Below are 19,133 nucleotides of genomic sequence, written 5' to 3'. Positions count from 1 at the left end.
CCCTGGGGGTTGTGGGCGCCCCCCCCCACCCCCCCCCCCCCCCAATGCAGTGTGGGGCAGTGGGGGGGTAGCGGGGATTGCCCCCTGCTTGGCACTCGCGTGGCAGCTGCCCCATGGCATAGGTGCAGCATGGCTTGGTAAGGTGCCCCACGCAGTTGCTGGCCAGCTTCAGAACAGTCCTTGCGCCCCTCTTAGTTTCTGTTTCCCTGCAAGCCCGGCTACAAAATGTCCAAAACGTTTTGGATGATTTCGTTTCATTTTGCAGATGTTTAGGATTCAGGCGCCAAAATGGGCCAAAACACCTCCAAAACAAAACTACCGAAATTTCGCACAGCCGTAATAGAATTATCTCCTCTAGTCCCCACCCCAAAATCTAATGAATTGGTATGGTACAGAGCAAGGGAAAGAAAACTTGGTAAGGAAGTAAGATCTAGCTTTTCCCCTAGTATATTCCTGGAACCTTGTGACTACAGCTTATTGTAACCACTGAAATTAGAGTTTTGTAAGATTTCTGGGCAACACTTTTCCGTGCAACATGAAGTTAGAAACTCTACCCCTCAGGGAAGGTGCATGAAGAAATTCTGAGGGGGAAGTTTCATGAAGTTTTCAAGTAGACTTTTTACCACTACTTTGTGGTAAAAGGACCACATATGAGGAGATGATTGGTCCTTCTGAGCCCAGTAAGATGCACTGCTTCTTCAACCAAAGTTTGTAAAATGTAATGATAGTAAAGTACTTCACAATCGCTGAGTAAAAGCAGTAGAGATTGTGAAAATTATTATTATATTTTGAAGTAATAGCAATAGTTTTAAAATGAATAGTGAAGAGTGCCAATTTAGTTTTCTTTTAAAAAGCCTTCAGGAAAAGAAAAGTTCTCTACGCACCGCACTCTTGTCCACCAGTGACTCAGCTTAGTGATTCAGATTAGTAGTTATGTATATCTTCTCCCTTGTGCTCACCTCAGCAAGTTTTCCTGCATCCTGGAGCTCTCTTCCCAAACACCTTCTTTGTCCCTTGGTGTCATTCCAGTCATTTTTCAGATATTTTTGAGCAGTTTTTCAAGGTAAGTATTCTGCAGTCTTGGGCGTTTCCTATGGTATCCAATCTATACAATGTTGTCAGACTTATTATGGGACATATTAAGAACTACACCTGTATTCACATGTCCCTTGGTAGCTTGATTTGTCAGTGCAGCGTAACCATATTTAGGACAGAATTCTGTTTCCTTCTACATGCTATATTTATTGTGCAATTTCTTTATTAGTTGCACAGTAAATTTAGACTGGCTACATGTGCGAATGAACTATTCCACTTGAAGAGGTTCCAATCAGCTATAAAGTTATTGCTTGAAATATGTGTATTAAGTTTATAGCCGGTTTCTACCTTGGTTTAATTTGCACATGTAGGCAGTCCTGCAGCTGGGGGATCTCAGCCAGTGCAGTCGCCCAGCCACAGAAGTGTAGGGAGCACTCCAGGCAGTGGCTGGGAGATCACAGCTGTTGCAATCTCACAGCCATGGGGAGCTCCACTCACCTTACAGGTGGGAGACCACAGCAGCAATCCATGGCTGTGGGGGCTGAGTCCCACAGCTGACAGGGATTCGTGGTCCCAGCTGTGCCTTGCATATGGCACAGCCGAAACCAAGAGCCACCTCAGGTATAGGGATTCTTAGTCCAGGCTGCACGTGTGGTGCTACTGGGAGCAAGAGCCCCATCAGGTGTGGGACTTTGTCACAACGTTGCAGTGCCCTTCATGAGAGCATGTTTTTTGCCAATGCAGGGGGAGTGCATGATCAGGCTCCCCCTATGTTGGCAATAAGGTACAAGTGGCTCTAACGTACGATCCCACAATCACATCTCCTGCCAAGGATGTGTGGCATGGCAGGAGGCATGATTGTGTTGATTGCACATTAGATCCAATCACAACTGTCCGTGCACTTGTAGTGGGGCATAAATTACCATTTTTAGCCACAAACCTGGGTGTTTTTTTACCTTGATTCTGCACTGTAGACATATAAGCATTTGTACGTAGACTAAGTGTGTTCAGTAGGCTACGTGCTGGCCAGGCATTTGTGCATGTACCTGAGTGTCAGTCTTAAAAATACATATATATAGTGAGGAAGGAAGAGGTGGGCCTTTGTTTTATCCCCAATAGCTGAGTGGTTAGGGGTCTTACCCAGACTTGAGTTCTGGGCCCTTGTTATGCAGAGGGAGTTTGAACCTGAATCTTTCTGACTTCCTAGGACAGCACTCTTAACTACCGTGCCATAGGTTAGGTAGGCATTATTTAATTCCCTCTCTACCACTCCATTAAAGCTGAGTCACTGGCTCTTGTAATTAATAGCCATTGCATAGAATGGATGGAGAGCAGTGCAGTGGAAAGGCCCTGTTGAGAACAAAGGTTGAGGATAGAAACCAAGACCTGCTCTTTTCCATGTCAGCATCCATCTCATTGAGCTGAATATACTTTAGCTTGCTCTCTTCTTCCCAGTTTCAAGAAGAGCACACTGGAGAGGACATTGGCTAATGCCTCATCTGTGTCCTGGTGATTAGAGTACTGTCCTAGGAAGTCAGAGGGAATCAGATTCAGACTCCCCTGGATGGTGGGGGGGCCTAGAACTCAAGTCTCTCACTTCCTGAGTAAAGCCCCTAACTGCTCAACTTTTGTGGCTAAAACTAAAGGGCCCTCCTCCTCCTCCTCCTTCTCTTCCTCTTTTGCCTTCTGTCATTAGTTGTAGATTTCTGGCAAGCTGTGTTTTTGTTACACGTACAAGTCTCCAGTGGGTACACATACATAGTCATTTATCTACCCAGCTAGAGGATAGCTTGCTGCTCGTGTTCAGTCTATATGTGCATGCATACACATCCATAGTATAGAGGTAATGTGCTACCTGTGTGAAAGTACCAAACATCCTACTTGCAAGGCTAGAAAGCAGCTATTTTGGTAAACCTCCTTCCCTCCCCTTCTCTTTCGTTGAGTCAAGAAAGATGCATGAAAACAAGGCTACATTGTGGCTTTTTGTGGGTTTGTTGGGGGTTTTTAATAAAAATTGAAGGATTTTGACCATGACCTCTTGGATATCTCAGGAAATATGGTCTTGGTATTATAGTCAAGAACCAGGCCCCTAGGTAATTCCTCATGTGGCTCAGATAAAATAATCCACTGAGTTGGAGGCTGTAATATGGGATCAGATTCTTAAGCTCAACATATGTTCAGAGCCTGGGATTTTTGTTTCTTTTTTTTCCTTGTGAGATATTTTACCATGTAAAATCTAAAGTTCCATCTGTACTTAACTGGGTAGTAAGCATTCTTAATTCTTTTTGTGCAGTGTAATGTGAAATTTAGGAAATGCTGAGTACTTGAAATGTTCCAAAAAGTTCCCTGCAAGTAGCAATCATGTTTCCCCAGACATTTAGCTTAGAGAAGTAAGATACAGAGTTGTGTACAAAACATTATAAGCAGCAGACATTAGTCATTGACAGCATTTTTTTTGAATGATTGTACCTTTGTCACAAATCATAGCAGAAAGCTTTATTCTGTCAGCACCCATTCTTCCAGCATTTCCAGAAAAGCATTTGAAATTACATTACTAGTCTATTTTCAGAATAAGGCTTTCACAGAGCAAAACTGCCACTCTTTTATTAAAATCAAGTTGGGGGAAGGGTGTTCTGTTACCCTGTATCCATAAGTCATCAGTGAATGACAGAAAAACATGCTTTTTTTTAATCAATATTAATATTTGCTCGTGTGTTCTTTGAAAAATGTCAGATTTGACTGAGGAAGAAAGGTGGAAGGCAATACCTTTGGTAGAAGGCAATGCATAATGTGACTCCAGTGCACTGAACAATCAAACAAAGCCTCTGTCTTCAATGGCAGAATAAGATGTTCAAAGCTTCCATTGCATCTCAGTGAAAGCGCAGCATATTTTAACAAAGTTAGATTTTTCCATAATGCATAGCTTTTGAAATGTTTATATATTTATATATGTTTATTTGTGTTAGCAGCCAGGTCTGTCAAAGCCTGCTGTACATGTCTGCTTATTGCTGAGTAGATATTTAAAGAGTCATCCAAAATGATGTTGTATTTCTTTGTTGTTCTTATTTATGGTTCCTTGGGGTACTTGGATACATGTGGTTCATCATGGCATTCAGGTATGGTGTTCATGCCATCTAAAATCAGATTTCTAGGGGATGATTTCCCTTTTTATTGAGGAGACACTTTTGTCTGAGCCGTCATTGTAGACTTGAAAAACTCCTACAAGAAGGTTTATTATCATCTCGCTTGTGGCCTTTACATGAGGAATCAAAGTGGAGTTTTCAAGAACAAGCTGTCTGAGTGGTTGCCTTTGAACACTGCTTACCAGTTACAGATCTTAGTTCTCAAACCTTGTGAATAAATGCAACAGCAATTGGAAAGCATTAGGCCATTTGGTGCTAGAGATTTTAAATATGATATTTGACTGGCAGTATTTGAATACAGACCAAATGTTGAGTCTGTCTGTAGATCGTCGTAAGCTCTTAGATTAATTTTTGAGGACAGCAGCATGTAATTTTCAGGATTTGCATCTTGGTGATAATAGAGATGTTTCTGGGGAATATTTGTCCATTCTGATTTTTAAAATGGAAGCAGCCCCAACCTGTATTCTGAGCTGTTTTCAGCCTCTGCTAATTGCTTATACAACACTTAATCCTTATGTTTACAACACTGGTGAGGGCTCATGACATTATCTCCCAACCCTGCTTTGGCCTGTGTATTTTATCCTGCAACAGGGTGAAGAAGATCACAGATCTGTAATAGTCAGCACATTAGCCTTCTCTTGCTGATTATGAATGTCCAATAAACTTTTTCAATCCAAAATAGTATCCTGCCTTTATGGTTTTTCCTTTTCTGAAATGGAGATTCTCCCTCCCCTCTCCTACTCTCTCCTGCCACCATGATGTTATCAGCATGTTGCATACTAGTTAAGGTGGTGTGCTACTGCTTTGGAGCCATAAGTTTGAGCCATCGTCTAGACTTCTGAACGCTGTTGCTAGTTGACCCAGGGTTCAGGCTAGGGAGTCTAAAGCATCTGAATGTCATGCTCTCCTCAGAAATTCACAGGTCATAAGCAGGATAGTCTGATTGGTGACTCGCCTTGGGCTCACCTTTGACTTGGCTTAATTTAATGTTTAAGTATTGAGGCTGGCACTTGATTCTCTACCAGCCTGTTGCTAGTCCAGGGGGTTCATTTTTGTGAACTGTTGGTTGAAGTGGCCCCACCTATATGTCCAGCAATCAGGACTAATATAGAGCATGTTTTTATTCTAGCTGTTGCAACTGGAGGTGGATTAGTGCATTCAGTCCTGCCTATCACCATGGCTACCTCAACTGCAAGATTGCAGTCTGAGGCCTTGCCCCTCCGAAACATTTCTTCTATGTTGTCTCTGCTCCCCCATTTTCTTTGATTTCCTGTTGTTGCACCTGTTAGCAAGCATTGACTCTCCTCTTACTTATCTTTCTGACTCCTGATAGAAGGCTTACCTCAAAGTTATAGGTGATTCCACTTACTTTACTCAAAAATTCAGACTGGTTCAGCTCCTTGGCCCATTTGTCTTGCATAATCGTTTTGGCAGCTTGTAATTGCTTACTGAAAAGCTCTCTTGGATGATGAAACCTTCTATTGCACACTCAAAAGATGCGTCTTGCAGCATCTTCCCTGAAGATGCGTTTTAAGAGTGCCTGCAGTTTTCCTCAAGGTCTACTGCCTGCAGCATCACCACTAGGAGTTTTGATTGCTTCCAGGCTTGGCAGGTTTAAGTTGGGTAAAGAAAAAAGTCCTTACTACTGCAGAGTCTTCCATAAAGAGTCTTTCTTAAGAGACTTGAAAGTAAATTGCCAGTTATGCAAAATAAAAAAGTAGGTTCTCCTTTGTTCCAAATTGACCACACAAGGTTTCAAATCTTGTAGTTCCTCAAATTAAAATGATTCCAGCTTTCTACTAATGCAGCTTTTGGGAAGGGGGAACCAAAGTAATAGAATAAAAAAATTAGGGTTGGAAGGGATCCTACTGGTACATGGTGGAGGTGATCAATTCAGACCATCTAGAGGTGATTAATTCAAATCATCCCATGTTTCCATTCATCCGGGACCTCTCCTGATGGCTAGGGGTTTTCAAAGACGATGTCCAGCAGCTCTTCAGTCTTATCAGCCAACTCACTCAGCACCCTCAGTTGAATCCCATCTGGCTGCATGGATTTGTTATTTGTCTAGCTTTTCTAAGTAGTCCCTGACTTGTGCTTTCAGCACTGAGGGATGCGAACCTCTTCCTCAAACTGTGCTGCCTGGTGCAGTAGTCTGGAAGCTGACCTTACCTGTGAAGACTGAGGCAAAAAAAGCCATTGAACACTTTGGCCTTTTCTGCACCCTCTAGCACAAAGTTGCCTCCCCATTCAGTAAGGGACTTGCACGTTCCCTGATCCTCCTCTTGCTACCGGCATACTTGTAGAAATCCTTCTTGTTACCCTTCACATCCCTTGCTAGCTGCAACTCCCAGTTGCACTTTGGCCATGGGCAACTGGTGCCTCCTGATCCTGGAGGGGCACTAGTGGCCATACCCACCCTACACGTCGCCTATGACTTTGGCCTTCCTGACTTCATCCCTGCATGCTCAAGCGATGGTCTTGTACTCCTCCCTAGATATTTGTCCAAGTTTCCACTTCTATAAGCTTCCTTTTTGTGATTTAGTTTACTGAAGAGTTCCCTGCTAAGCCAACTGGTCTTCTGCCATACTTGCTAGTCTTCCTGTGGATCAGGACGGTTTTGTTCCTGCACTATCAGTAAAGCTTCTTTAAAGTATAGCCAGCTCTCTGGGGCTGCTCTCCCCCTCAGTCTGGCTTCCCAGGGGATCCTGCCCATAAGTTCCCAAAGTGAGTCAAAGTCTGCTTTTCTGAAGTCCACGGTCCTTACTCTGCTGCTATCCATCCTTCTTTTCCTCAGTATCCTGAACTCAATCATCTCATGTTCACTGCTGCCCAAGTTGCCATCTCCTTCTACATCCCCCGCCATTTCTTTCCTGTTTGTGACCAAAGCCCTTCCCACTAGGTTAGCAAGCCTGTCTTCAAAGATTATCTTCCAGTGATTCCCATCTCTTCCCAGTAATCATTAGCCTGCTTACCCTGTTTGCAGCCCCTGTTTGCTGGCTCCAATTAGAATCCCTCACCCCCAAGCCCCTAACATCTCTATTTTTATAAATCTCATTTATGGTAAGGTGTTTCTGTAGTTGCTCAGAGGTGTAGCTAAAGTTGCATCAAATCAATAGGTACTGCAGTTTACTCAAGAAAACGTTGGTTTCTAACAACATCTATACGGCAGCTTTGTGTTCCTTCATTCCCGGTGGTTTCTTCTGGATTGAGGCTATTCAAGTATTTCCCAAGTAAGGGAAGGTTTTACTAATGTACATTCTTTCTCCTGTTGTTACATAGCAGAGTAGCAGTTATTTTGTCCTTCTCGTATCTGAACAAACATTTCAATTCTTTTAAATTCAGGTTGGCACATCTTTGCCAGTCTGTCTCCGAGAGACTTCTACTCATTCATCTTCATGGTTGCTTTACTTCAAGGTGTCAAAGACCTGGTCCACAGAGCCCTGGCATCTGGCCAGTGGTGCTGCCTTGGGGTCTCAGACTGGACCCACGTGTCGCAAGCAGCATGCAACAGTGGCAACACAAGAAATGTTGTTCCACCTGAAGTTCCATGGCCTGGAAAGGCAACCAGCAAAAATGGCACTGAGGATGGACCATCAGCTCCCAGTCAGATGTAATGTCAGACAGTTTATCTTGTATAAACTTAAATATGCGAAAGAGATGGCATTGCACAAGGAGCTGATGCTCCCTTTCAGCTGTGTAGAGTTCCCTACAGGCAGTAGCTTCAGCATCAGTTTTGTTTTTGTTTGTTTTTCCAGTGATGTTAATATGTTTATCCGAATACAGAACAAGAAACCAAATCATCAGTGGCATAGCACTGTTGACCTCAGTAGAACTATATTGATTTACCACATCTGAGGATCTCATCCATGTTTCCATAGGAAGAAATAGTGTCATAGTCTGAGTATTCTGATATGTCTGTCTCCTGAAACATACATAATCCAGTGTCGGCATCAGACAAGTTCTGTAGTTACCAGTGACAGTACTTATCAACAGATTGCATGATGTTTAGGCTGCAGCAGTAGGCAGGGGAAGTTTAAAGGACAAATGACAGACACTATAGTGCTCTCCCTTGACATGATGTGCACTCAATTTGTAATCACTGCAGTCAGCTCTAAATATTAGAACCTGGTGTTGACTAAGTGTTAATGTACTTAGCACATGTATCCTCTGTGTTCCAGACATACAAGTCACAACCAGTGAACATCACTAATTCGTTTTGTGATATAATTCTGGACATTGATGTGATTAACACAGAGTCATTGTGGTATTTGACTTAGTTGTGACAAAGATTAAATGTTGACCCACTAACATACACATTTTCTCTTTTTAGTTGTCCTTGTATTACAAATATTTAATATTACCTTTTTTCTTGAATAAGTCACAGTGGTTACTTTGCATATCTCTATGTACTGCCCCAATTCTACAGCCCTTACATATGTTGAAGAACACATATGTAAGTGATCTTCTTTGAAGTAAATAGTACTGCCCAAATGAATGCTATTTATCATCCATATTGTAGGATTTGAACATATTGTATTGGACCTATTGCTCCATCTAGCCTGCTAATCTTTTTTTGCAAGTTTCTAACTCAAAATGTTTTTAATATTATTTTGAGTCTGTTTTCTCTTAAGAACTTTCTTTCCTTGACACTTATTCAAAAGCTATTAAAAATAGCCTATAGCTCACATTTTTGTCATTTTGATTGTAAGACTTTATGTATGCTGCTCATTAGCATTATAATACTCAGTAACATTTTGATTAGAGGCAATAATCAGAAAATTAAAACAAAATGGAGTACTTTCTTGTACAAGAATGGATCTAACTTCTAAAAAAGAAATTACTGTTAGAATTTGGTATGTTCCCAAATAATCGAGCTTTATTTGTAATGCCTGGTGATTATTCTCTTATTTTGTCCATCTTTTTATTTTTTGCTTTTCACCAGAAGAAAAAATATATAAAGATATTTTAATATTTTTTTTTTTCCTAATTGTCTTAATTCTTATCTGAATATGTATTTGGTTGTGTCCTCTTTACTCTTTCCCTGTACATGAGAAACTGATTCGCTTTTACTTGATCACAGTGTAAATCCCTACCAACAGACCTAATTTTGCCCTCCTTTTAGGGGTTTTTCACTACTTTCTCTCGTTTAGCATTTTTGTTGCATAAAATTGCCACACACTTAATATTAAGATCTTAATGAAAAAAAAACTGATGGTTATAAGATATCCTTAGGCATCTATATTTATTGTCATTAAAAAGAAATTAGTGGGATTATTTTTTTCATATTAGGAAATTAACTTTATTTTCTGAATGACTACATGTAATGCTCATAGGGAGAAATTATGTTCGTTCCTTGGTGAATCTTTATCTCGCCACAGAAAAGGTAATGTTTTCATAATTCCATTACAAAACTGTTGAAATATCTTTTATCCTATCTAGGACTTGTGGCTTTTATAGTACTTTATCTGCAGCTGGAGTTTAACTTTCAGTTTTATTATTATTAACCAGAAAGCCAGCTTATCTTTTTTATCGTAGAAGATGATTAAGCAGCAATACTCTAGGTATATCTATAGTAAAAAAATAAATGGGAATAACCAAGGTAGCAAAAAGGAACTGAAATATGAATTGGCTAATATAAAACAGCTATTGGTGCAAACATGGCTTTTCTTAAATAGCTCCAGCCATACACCCTAATGCCTCCATGCCCCCATATTAAGCCTCTTAAATTCAGCAGCTTGGGGTTCTGCCTTTTTTGGAATACAAGAGGCTCAGGGCCATTGTGCATGTTGCAAACCCTTCATAGCTTTGCATTAGAGGGTGCTTTTTATTTTTTTTAGAAGAGAGAGTTTTGATACAATACCAGCTAAAGACTGTTTAAATGCTTCTTCCAATCGGTAGGACTGAGCATTAGTGGTTGGTTCTGTCAAATAACATAATCAACCATTGGGGTAAATCCTCTTAGAGGTAGTCCAAAATGCATTCAAAACACAAAGCAGTTGTAATCACGCACACAGTTAACTTGGTTGTGTGTGCATATCAATCCTTCTCCGAGGTTGAGTTATAAAATTAATTGGATTAGATGGGGGTGGAGGGGAAGCAAGTAGTGTATAGAGTTATGTTGTACTTTTTCTTGTGCGTGCCTAGCATATTCAATTTTACTGAGGTTGCTGTTCAGTTCATTCAGTTAAGATTCCAGTTTATTTGGTTACAAAAGAAAGGTTGCACCCTCAGGTAGGACAGATCCAGCTGCTGTAGTTATAGTAAGTGCAATTAACTATTATGCAACAAAGTATTTGTTTAAAAAAAAAAGTATTAAGCTCTGGCTAACATTCAATACAGTCAGAACAGCCAGTCCAGAACAAGACGCTAGTGGTCTGCATGGATTTGCAGTCGAGATAAAGCTAAGGAAGAAATAATACATGCCCTGGAGAAACCAACCATTTTCATCTGTCTATAGCCACAGCTGAACAGAGAGCAGGCATTGCCCATTAGCAATTTTTCTTTTGTAAAAAAAAAAATAAAAAAAAAATAAAAGTGCTATTTTAAAGTCAAACTTGGTCAGTTTCAGAGCCATACACTTGCCGCCTGTCAAGGAAAAAACAAGGCATACACATCCTGTTTGAGCTCTGGAAGATCAGAATTGCTCCAGCATGTTATTGTGTGTTTGCTTTGATTATCTATAGGTTTAGGAACCATGAAATTGTGTGTCAAGGGAGGTACCCTGTTCTCTGGGGCAGCTTAGGAAAGCTGCTGGAGGTGGTGATGCTTCAAGCAAGGGACAAAGCCAAAGGGCAGTTTTCCAGCCACGTAACTGCCACTGTTAAGACTTGTGCACAGTTTGTTAGTGTGCCCCATGTGCAGTGATGGATTACTTAAGTTGTCTTCACAGCTACTGAGCATGTGTGGTAAGATGCAAGTTGGTCAGGCAGGTGTGCTGCTCTGTATCCCCATACATTGGGCAGGTATTACACAATCCCATAAGTATTTCAGTCACAATAGCTGAGTAGTTTAAAGCACTTGGCCAGGAAGCAAGAGACCCTGATTCTAGGCCCCACCTTGCCCAGAGGCAGTTTGAACATGCACGTCTTTGACTTTCCAGCACAGTCCTCCAATTCCTTAGCAACAGTTCGGTAGAATCCAGTCCTTTCTTTACTCCTTTGAAGCAGACATCTTGGTCAACAAGAGAGAGATGTGGTGCCAGGAGGAAGAGGGCAAGCTGGGGAGCATTTGGCTCAGTAAAGCATTTAAGTGCTATCCTGGAAGAAAGCAGGGTCTGGATCCTTGCTTCCACTGGAGTAGAAACTTTCCTAGATTCCATCCATTGTGGCCATTGAGTATAAAATGCAAGAAGCAGAGACTCAGCTTCAGGAGGGAACTGGATAGTGACTGACCAGTGGCCTGGTAGGTAGAGCACTGTGCTCAGAAGTTGGAGAGATGTATATTTAAATTTTCTCTGGGTAAAGGCAGGGTCTAAAATCTGGATCGTCTCCTTTCTGGGCAAGTACTCTAATTCAACGCCTGATGCTACAACATGGCAAGGCCCTCCTCCTCCTCCTCCTCGTATTTGTTGCACTACAATTTCAGGACTTAATCTCAGGTATGATTATACAGAACCACATGCCTTCCTTGTTAGTACAGAGTCTATTTAGCATGCTCAGTAGCTGTGTGGATGCTTACACCTCTACATGGCACATGAAATAGGATCACAAGCTGCATTTAATGCAAAAAATGGCAATTACATGGTGGGAATACTGCTTTGTTGGTGACCCCACAAGTGACAGTGGATTCTCCCTATAATATCTCTTAGTATGCATGCAAAAAAACATGCAGCGTAGCCACAGACATACACATCCCCATAGATGCGTGCAGTTATCAGCAAGTAGACAAAGCAATAAATCCTTTATGGAGAGTGTAACCTTTTCAGCTGCTAGTTTTTCTATTCTTTCATCCTCTGTGCCTATCTGTTTTCGACCTACAATTTGTCCCACTTCAAAGCTTCATTCTTCAAAAGCCCTAGTAGTTTATAAGGACTAAGTGTACCGTGTGTGTGTGTACATGCAGATAAGGCGTTCACCATTTTGTGGGTATATGTATACCCTAGTCAGATGTACTCTGTCAGTTTTCATACATTAAATATGCCTGAATACCTGGGAATATAATTATATAGGATTTTTTATGGTACATCAAACGTGCACATCCATACAATTTAAATATACTTGAGAGTATTTTAATATTTAAGCTTTTGTTCAGAAATAATATATGTTAATTGGATTCTTTGCAAATATATGTATTTTTTCTTTTATTGATACTCAGATAAGGGTTTTTTCCATTGTAAATCATTTTAAGATGCTTAGCATGAAGGACCTTACATAAAAATAATTTGTATTGTACTCATGAGCACTTACTGAAACCCAGATTCTAGTTATGTATCCTTTGTATAATTAGTTTTTTTCTACTTGCAGCAGTGTCACATGCTCATTAGAAGGTCAGTCATTGTTCTTTGAATTACTTAAAAGATTATTCTTGATTATATTCATCCTAAAATGCACAATGTGTTTAAATGAAACAAATATTTTATTTTCTTGGGAGAGATCAGTGTAGGTACATTTTTTGTTCGTTGTAGATTTCTCTTTTTTTCCCCTCCCCTCTTCCTAATGATTGCATCAAAGAGCTTAGTATCTATCATATGAGTTTTTAGATATATGCATTTAATTAAAATTACCATATTTGCTGTTTTTAATGTCCTAGTAATATAATAGGTAGCCTTCTGAGACCATGTGGCTATAGTACAGCACTGTGCATAGACTTTCTTAGATGGCAAGTTTGCTGTGTAAAGGAAAAACAAATGAAAAAGGCTAGACGCTGGTAAGCAGTGTTCCTATGGCACTCCTTCCAATTTCTAGCGTCTCCTCATTTTCTGACGGGATTGTACAGGTTGAGAGGTTAGAAACAGGAGATGGGAGAGGTTTTGCCCTTGAAAACACCTTTCCTGCCCCCCAGTTAGTGATAATGACCTCTTCCTAGATTGCAGCTGCAAGGAAGGAAGCTTCACTTGCTTGGAGTTGAGTGTTCATGTGTGGACAATTGCCTTTTTGTGTCAGGAGGAAAGTATTTAGGAACAGGTTGAAGGGATATTAAATGGACCTCTCTGGCTAAGTTTTGATTGTGTCTGAATGATTTCATTGGACTTTAAATCAGCCTTTATATCTTATTGTGTGTGTTATGTGAGAAATTTGATCTGTGCTCCCAGCTGCTACAGAATTGGACATCCAGATTTGTTTTTAATGTTAACCCCTTTCAACTACCTCCTAGTTAGGAACTGGTTAATTTCTAGGGCTTGGACAGTTAATTCACATTTAATATCTGTCACAGCTGGGGTCTCATTTCAGAAACACAAGACAGGATCTAACCGTGACCCAAATCTTTGCTCAAAGCTGTTGAGTGCACAGTTGGAAGCTAATAAAGTCACTACTATCCATGATTTAAAAGGACACCATAAACTTGCTTATTTTTTAATTATCTCATTTTAAAAAGGCTATTTTTTTTCTGATAGTTTCTTTTTAATATATTCTTATTTTCTTTTTTTAATCCTTTCTTATTACAAAAATGCTTAGGGTAAAATTGTGGAGGGTTTTTTGCTTTGTTGTTGGGTTCTTTTGCTGGGGGTGAGCCACAATACTAAAGATGCTGCTCCATGAGACCGGAGCCTCTGTGAACAAAACAGTAAAACTGTCAGTGCACAAAGGGGTGTCAGGTGCACTACATGGACAAACCTGAAAAAATCTGCCTTTAGCTAACTTATTTAAGTATTTAATAGTGATAAAAGGTAAAATATTTCAAGTTCATGGTATCGGGTATTCTCTTACTTATGCAGATCTGGATTGAGAATTTGGTTGGCATGATACCAGTACTACTACTTTTATGGGTTCTTTCTATTGAGCCTAATCTGAAAGAGTATTGCGAAATGAGATGCCAAGTCCCAAAATAAATCTGTTTGATTTAAATGGTGTCCAAGCACAAAGGGGTGGTGGGGAGGGGGGTGTTAATTTAGGAATTGTATCAGCTCAGGCTACATAAAAGTTAGAGAAGATGATGGCAAGCAAAACAAAACTCACAAAACATTTGGGAGGCATCATATGCTGCTTCTGTTGATCAAGTATCCCAGCCTCTAGTCAGAAATATTCACTGAATAGGACCAAACTCTGCTTAACTTCACTCCCTGATTACCCCCTTGACTTCACAGGCTCTGAGAGCAAACTGAAGTTTCTAGAAGTTTTTTTCTGCAATGCTAGAGTTGTAGAAAGTGTGTGTAGTGGCTTTTATCTACCCCTGCTTGTGTCCTTTTTCTCATATATTCCACAATTCTCCATTAATTTGTCACCCCTGAGGTTAACTGTATTGACTGTCTCTGCTTGAGACTATCCTTGAAGATTGATCAGAGGTTTCTGCTAGCACAGATGTCTTGTCTGTTTCATGACACAGGCAATGTGGAGTACAAATCTCTTGTGTTCTATGCCTTATGCTGGCTTCATGTTTGTGATTTTCAGGATTTGTTTTTAAACTATAAAGTCTTAAATAACATGGAGTGTTTTAAGCCATGTTCTTTTTCCCTGTTTGTTCTTGCAGGAATTGAATACAATTGAGCAGAATTAGCTTTAGATAACTTATTCTTGATGTAAGGTTCTCCATTCTGCAATTAACATCTTTTGTTCAGATCCCTGTTCAGGAAGGATGTAAAGAACAGTTATTCTGAGAGCAGCTGTGTTCTTGTGTTTGTGCAGAAATTTTGAATTTATTTGAAGAAGTGGTGTGGGCCTCTGTCATGGGGTGGCCCCCAAAATTTTGAAATTACCCTGCTCTGCTGTCAGACCCTGTCTAAGCCCAGCCCTCATTCAATCAGGTGATCTGCTTGATCAGACCAGGCCTCACCTGCTGGCCCCTGGGTCAGCTGACTCTCCAATTAGGCCTGACCCCCACCTGCCTGTGGCTCAACAGGCTGCCTAACCTCTTAAAGCACCAAGGCAACAGCCTTACACAGTTAACATGTCGGTGGCATTAATTTAAATGAGATCCTAGAACCTAGAGTAATAGGCAAAACGTATGCATTTGGTGAATGTTATGTGCCTGCTTTGATAGTGTCATTCCAAAGACATACGAGTTTTCAGAGGAGGAAAGCAGGCAAAGAAGTATCACTGACCCTGAGAAGGCAGGGTCAGGTATGTGTGGAAGAAGTGGTGTGGCATTCGTATTGCCCACTTAAGATTAGTAATAACCTTTTTAACTGTAGCACTCAGGGCTGCTTGGAAACTTAACAGGAACAAAAAATGAAAATATTATGTTTGGTTGTTTGATATTGCATTGCTATATGATGCACCCCATGCATTGCTGGTATGGTTTCTATTTAAAAGGAACTGTTTGGGTTTTTTTTTTTACTTTATAATAATAAATTAAAATGTAGAGGGTCTCAGAGTTGTATCATAAAGGGTCTCGGAGTTGCATCAAAGCAACATTAATTATTCTTGTTTGAATTCTGCCTTGTGGAAATGTTTAGTATAAAAATCAGGGAATTTGTCTATCCTTCCCCATTGATGTTTTTCCCATATGTCTTCTTTACAGGTATGAGAAGCATATTTATATTCCATGCTTAATTTTTCCAAAATTTAAATTCTCCTCTCATTCTTAAAGTAGTTTACTTAACCCCCCCCCCCCAAAAGGGGGGGGGGGGTATTAGGAGCTCTTTCTTGATTTTTCTGTCTTACCTCTTATCGGTTTTAACTATTCAGTACAGATTACCTTATTATTTTATTTGACATGTTAAGGGTTGTAGAGAAGAAGACAGTCACTGCTCCAAGGAGCTAACAATCTAATTAGAAAACAGATGACAAATTTCAAGCATATGCAACTCCATTCCCAGAACTGCTCCACTTGTTTGACTACATATTTGTTGCTATAAAAGCTGCCATCCCCTGAACGGCAAAGTAAGGGAGGTAGTATATACAGTACTCTAACACAGTTCTCCCTAACAAACCAGCCTTGACCTGTCTGTCTTCCTACTTAATAGCATGAGTCTTTTCCAGAGGAGTCATTTGATAGCATTGTCAAAAGCACTTGTGCTGCATTAAAAACCAGTGGAACTTAGGTGCCAAAATCACTCAGAAGCTTTTTAAAATATAACCCTCTATACAGGGAGGAACCTGTGTCCAGAAAGATGAGATTTACAAGTTAATAATCTTTAAATATTGGCTTCTGTTGAAAAGTAGAGTTGTTAAATGATATTATGGGATGTTTAACACTTTTAAGAAATACACTAGGCACATTTTAACTTACTACATACCATTTCTGGAAGTACAACCAGGGCTGTCATTTTAAAGAATTATATCTTTGTTTAATTAGAATGAAAGGGAGATGGAGCATGTTGCTCTGCAAAAGATAACTTAAATTCCAGTTCCCAAACTGGTGAAGCAAAGGAGCCAATGGATCCTGGTACATGAGGATTTCCCAGAATAGCCTCAGTGTCATAGAGCTATTTCCACACCTCTCAGCACCTAATTCCCACTATGGGGAAGAAGATGGGATCTGACTAAGAACTTGGGAATTTGGCTTCAGGGACACCTGACTGCTGGAAATGGATCATGGGTCAGTGGGCAGCTGGCATGAAATAGAGCAGTAAGGTTGCTTTGACTGTTTGTACACAAGGGACAGGCTTGGCGTACATTTTATGAGCTTAGCTTTGATTTGTAAATTCAAGAGGCAGGGGCTGGCTTTTTGCTATATATACAGTGCCCAATGCAGTGGAGTGAATGACTATGGCTCCTAGGCACTAATATAATACAAACAATAATAGCAGCAGCTCAAATGCAGCCTCAGTCTGTTTTCTCTATCTTGCATCCATAAACGTTCAACTGGTTAAAGGGTTCCTTGCTTCCACAGACATAGAATTTTAATGCTCTGCTAGTGTCATCAGTCAGCTAGATTTTGAAACTGCAGAATCAAGTAGTTAATGATCAGATCCAAGAGTAATCTTCAGAAAGTGATTAGAATTAAGGCCAAATCTGGGAAGCTTTGTACTTTGCATGACATTTTCCCCCTTTGGCTTTCATATTAAGGAAGCCACATGAAATCAGCAAGCAGTCTTAAACTCATTCTCTGAATGAATTATAAAACTGTGCAGAGCTCTGCACTTGTTTTTGTCACAGAATAAGTGTGCCTGACATCTATTTGTTTTAAAAAGTATGAGTCAGTTTTGTCAGCTTTGCTTTATGCAGCAAATCAACGTATGCTGTACTAGGAAAGCTGTTTAGTCACTTAAGAATACTATTCCAAATTCTTGTTTCTTGATGGGAAATTGATGATCTGCTTTACAAACTGATGGGATACAGATAGCTGGAATGTTATTGCAAAGGTAGATAAAAAAGGAGTATGAAAGAAATGATGTTTTGATAGAATATTGTGTAACTGGCAAATTTCTATTGCGATGCTAATGTGGAAGTACTTTCCATAAATGTTCCTCTAAAGGTATCTGTCTTTTGCAGAAAGTGTCCTTATTATTTTATTTTCCTTCTAGTTTTTCCTCTTACAAAATTATTTTAGATTATCCTGACTCATTGTCTTTGTTTCACATTTTATAGGATTATGATTTAAGCCAGCTTCAGCAGCCTGACACAGTAGAACCAGATGCCATCAAACCTGTTGGAATCAGACGGCTTGATGAAAGACCAATCCATGCAGAACCTCAGTACCCAGTCAGATCAGCTGCTCCTCATCCTGGGGACATCGGAGATTTCATTAATGAGGTAAAAAAGAAAAAAATGGTGTCCTTGCAAGATCTGATCGGCTTTTTATATGTTGATAATTGCACTCTGCATGAATAGCTATTACATTTAGAACATAATAACTTTTTAAAACTTGCTTATACAACTAAAATTATCTTGCTAGATAGAAGTAAATATGTCCCTTCTAAGTGCAGACAAATTTAATTAACTCATTCAAACAGAAAGGAAAGATATACTAATTAACTTTTGTACATTTGTATTAATTACATTCATAATATGTTATCAGCCGTAACCACAATATCTCCAAGAGGGATTATTCCATGGGTTCCAAGTAATAAATAGACTAACAAAATTATACTTTAGCCTAAATTCACGTATTAATTCAGATTAAATTAATAATGGAAGAAGTTCATTTTGATTTTCCTCACACATTGCCCTTTGAATCCAGATAATAGTTGAAATTCAATATGTTCAAAAAGACCGAAAGGGTTCCATTGAATAAGATTAGTGAGCAGGGCAGCTAAATTAAATGTTATGTAAGTGTTTTAAGTACTTGCCTTGTCAGTGAGCTTTACGAGTTTCTCTGCTTTCTCAGATTCATTCAGAGTAACAAAAGACAGATCTGAGTAAACTAAGATTCAGAACATACCATATATTGTTAGGTTTTCAAAGAAAAATTTCTTCAAAATATTTTTTTCATCATTTGTAAACAGACCTTGTCTCTGTAGAACTTAAAAGACAGTTCAGTGTGTTCTTTATGCTTTCTACTTGGTACAGAAACCATAGTAAATAATCATCAGCATAAGAAGAAAAATAAACTGGGGTATGAAAATGTGGCGAGCTTGTAAACGACGTTCTCTGATTTTGGTTGAATATATGGATTAAGGTGACTGACTTGAGCAAAAATGCTCATATGAACATTGATTTGACTTCTGAAGCAAAATCACTCTATACAGTGATTCACTCCTCTTTCAGTTCTGTATCCTACAAATGTTTTTGTACACAGCAACTGCTGTTTTGAAGAAACTATTGAGGTAATATTAGCAGGGAGTAGACTTCTTAGTCTGCCTTGTGCTATGAAGGAGGGATGGGTAAGCTACTGCACTCTCTTCACCGTTTCCATGCATGCCTGACCAGCTAGAGCAGGGATGTTGAACTCTCCTGGCCCCCACAAGCCATA

At 39.8% G+C, this 19,133-nt stretch overlaps 1 protein-coding gene across 2 annotated transcripts in view; it reads left to right on the top strand.

Annotated features, from left to right (window-relative positions):
* Positions 1-19,133, top strand: part of CDH2 (cadherin 2) — a 233,239-nt gene that overhangs the window by 193,530 nt on the left and 20,576 nt on the right. For both annotated transcript variants that reach the window (XM_019526575.1, XM_019526567.1), the window contains exon 16: positions 17,810-17,974. In XM_019526575.1, the coding sequence (XP_019382120.1) occupies positions 17,810-17,974 (165 nt within the window). The remainder of the gene's footprint in view (positions 1-17,809; positions 17,975-19,133) is intronic.

Source organism: Gavialis gangeticus, unplaced genomic scaffold (assembly GCF_001723915.1).
Source record: "Gavialis gangeticus isolate Ggan-Ray unplaced genomic scaffold, GavGan_comp1, whole genome shotgun sequence".
Classification (NCBI taxonomy): domain Eukaryota; kingdom Metazoa; phylum Chordata; order Crocodylia; family Gavialidae; genus Gavialis; species Gavialis gangeticus.
This window is presented reverse-complemented; position numbering and strand designations above follow the sequence as displayed.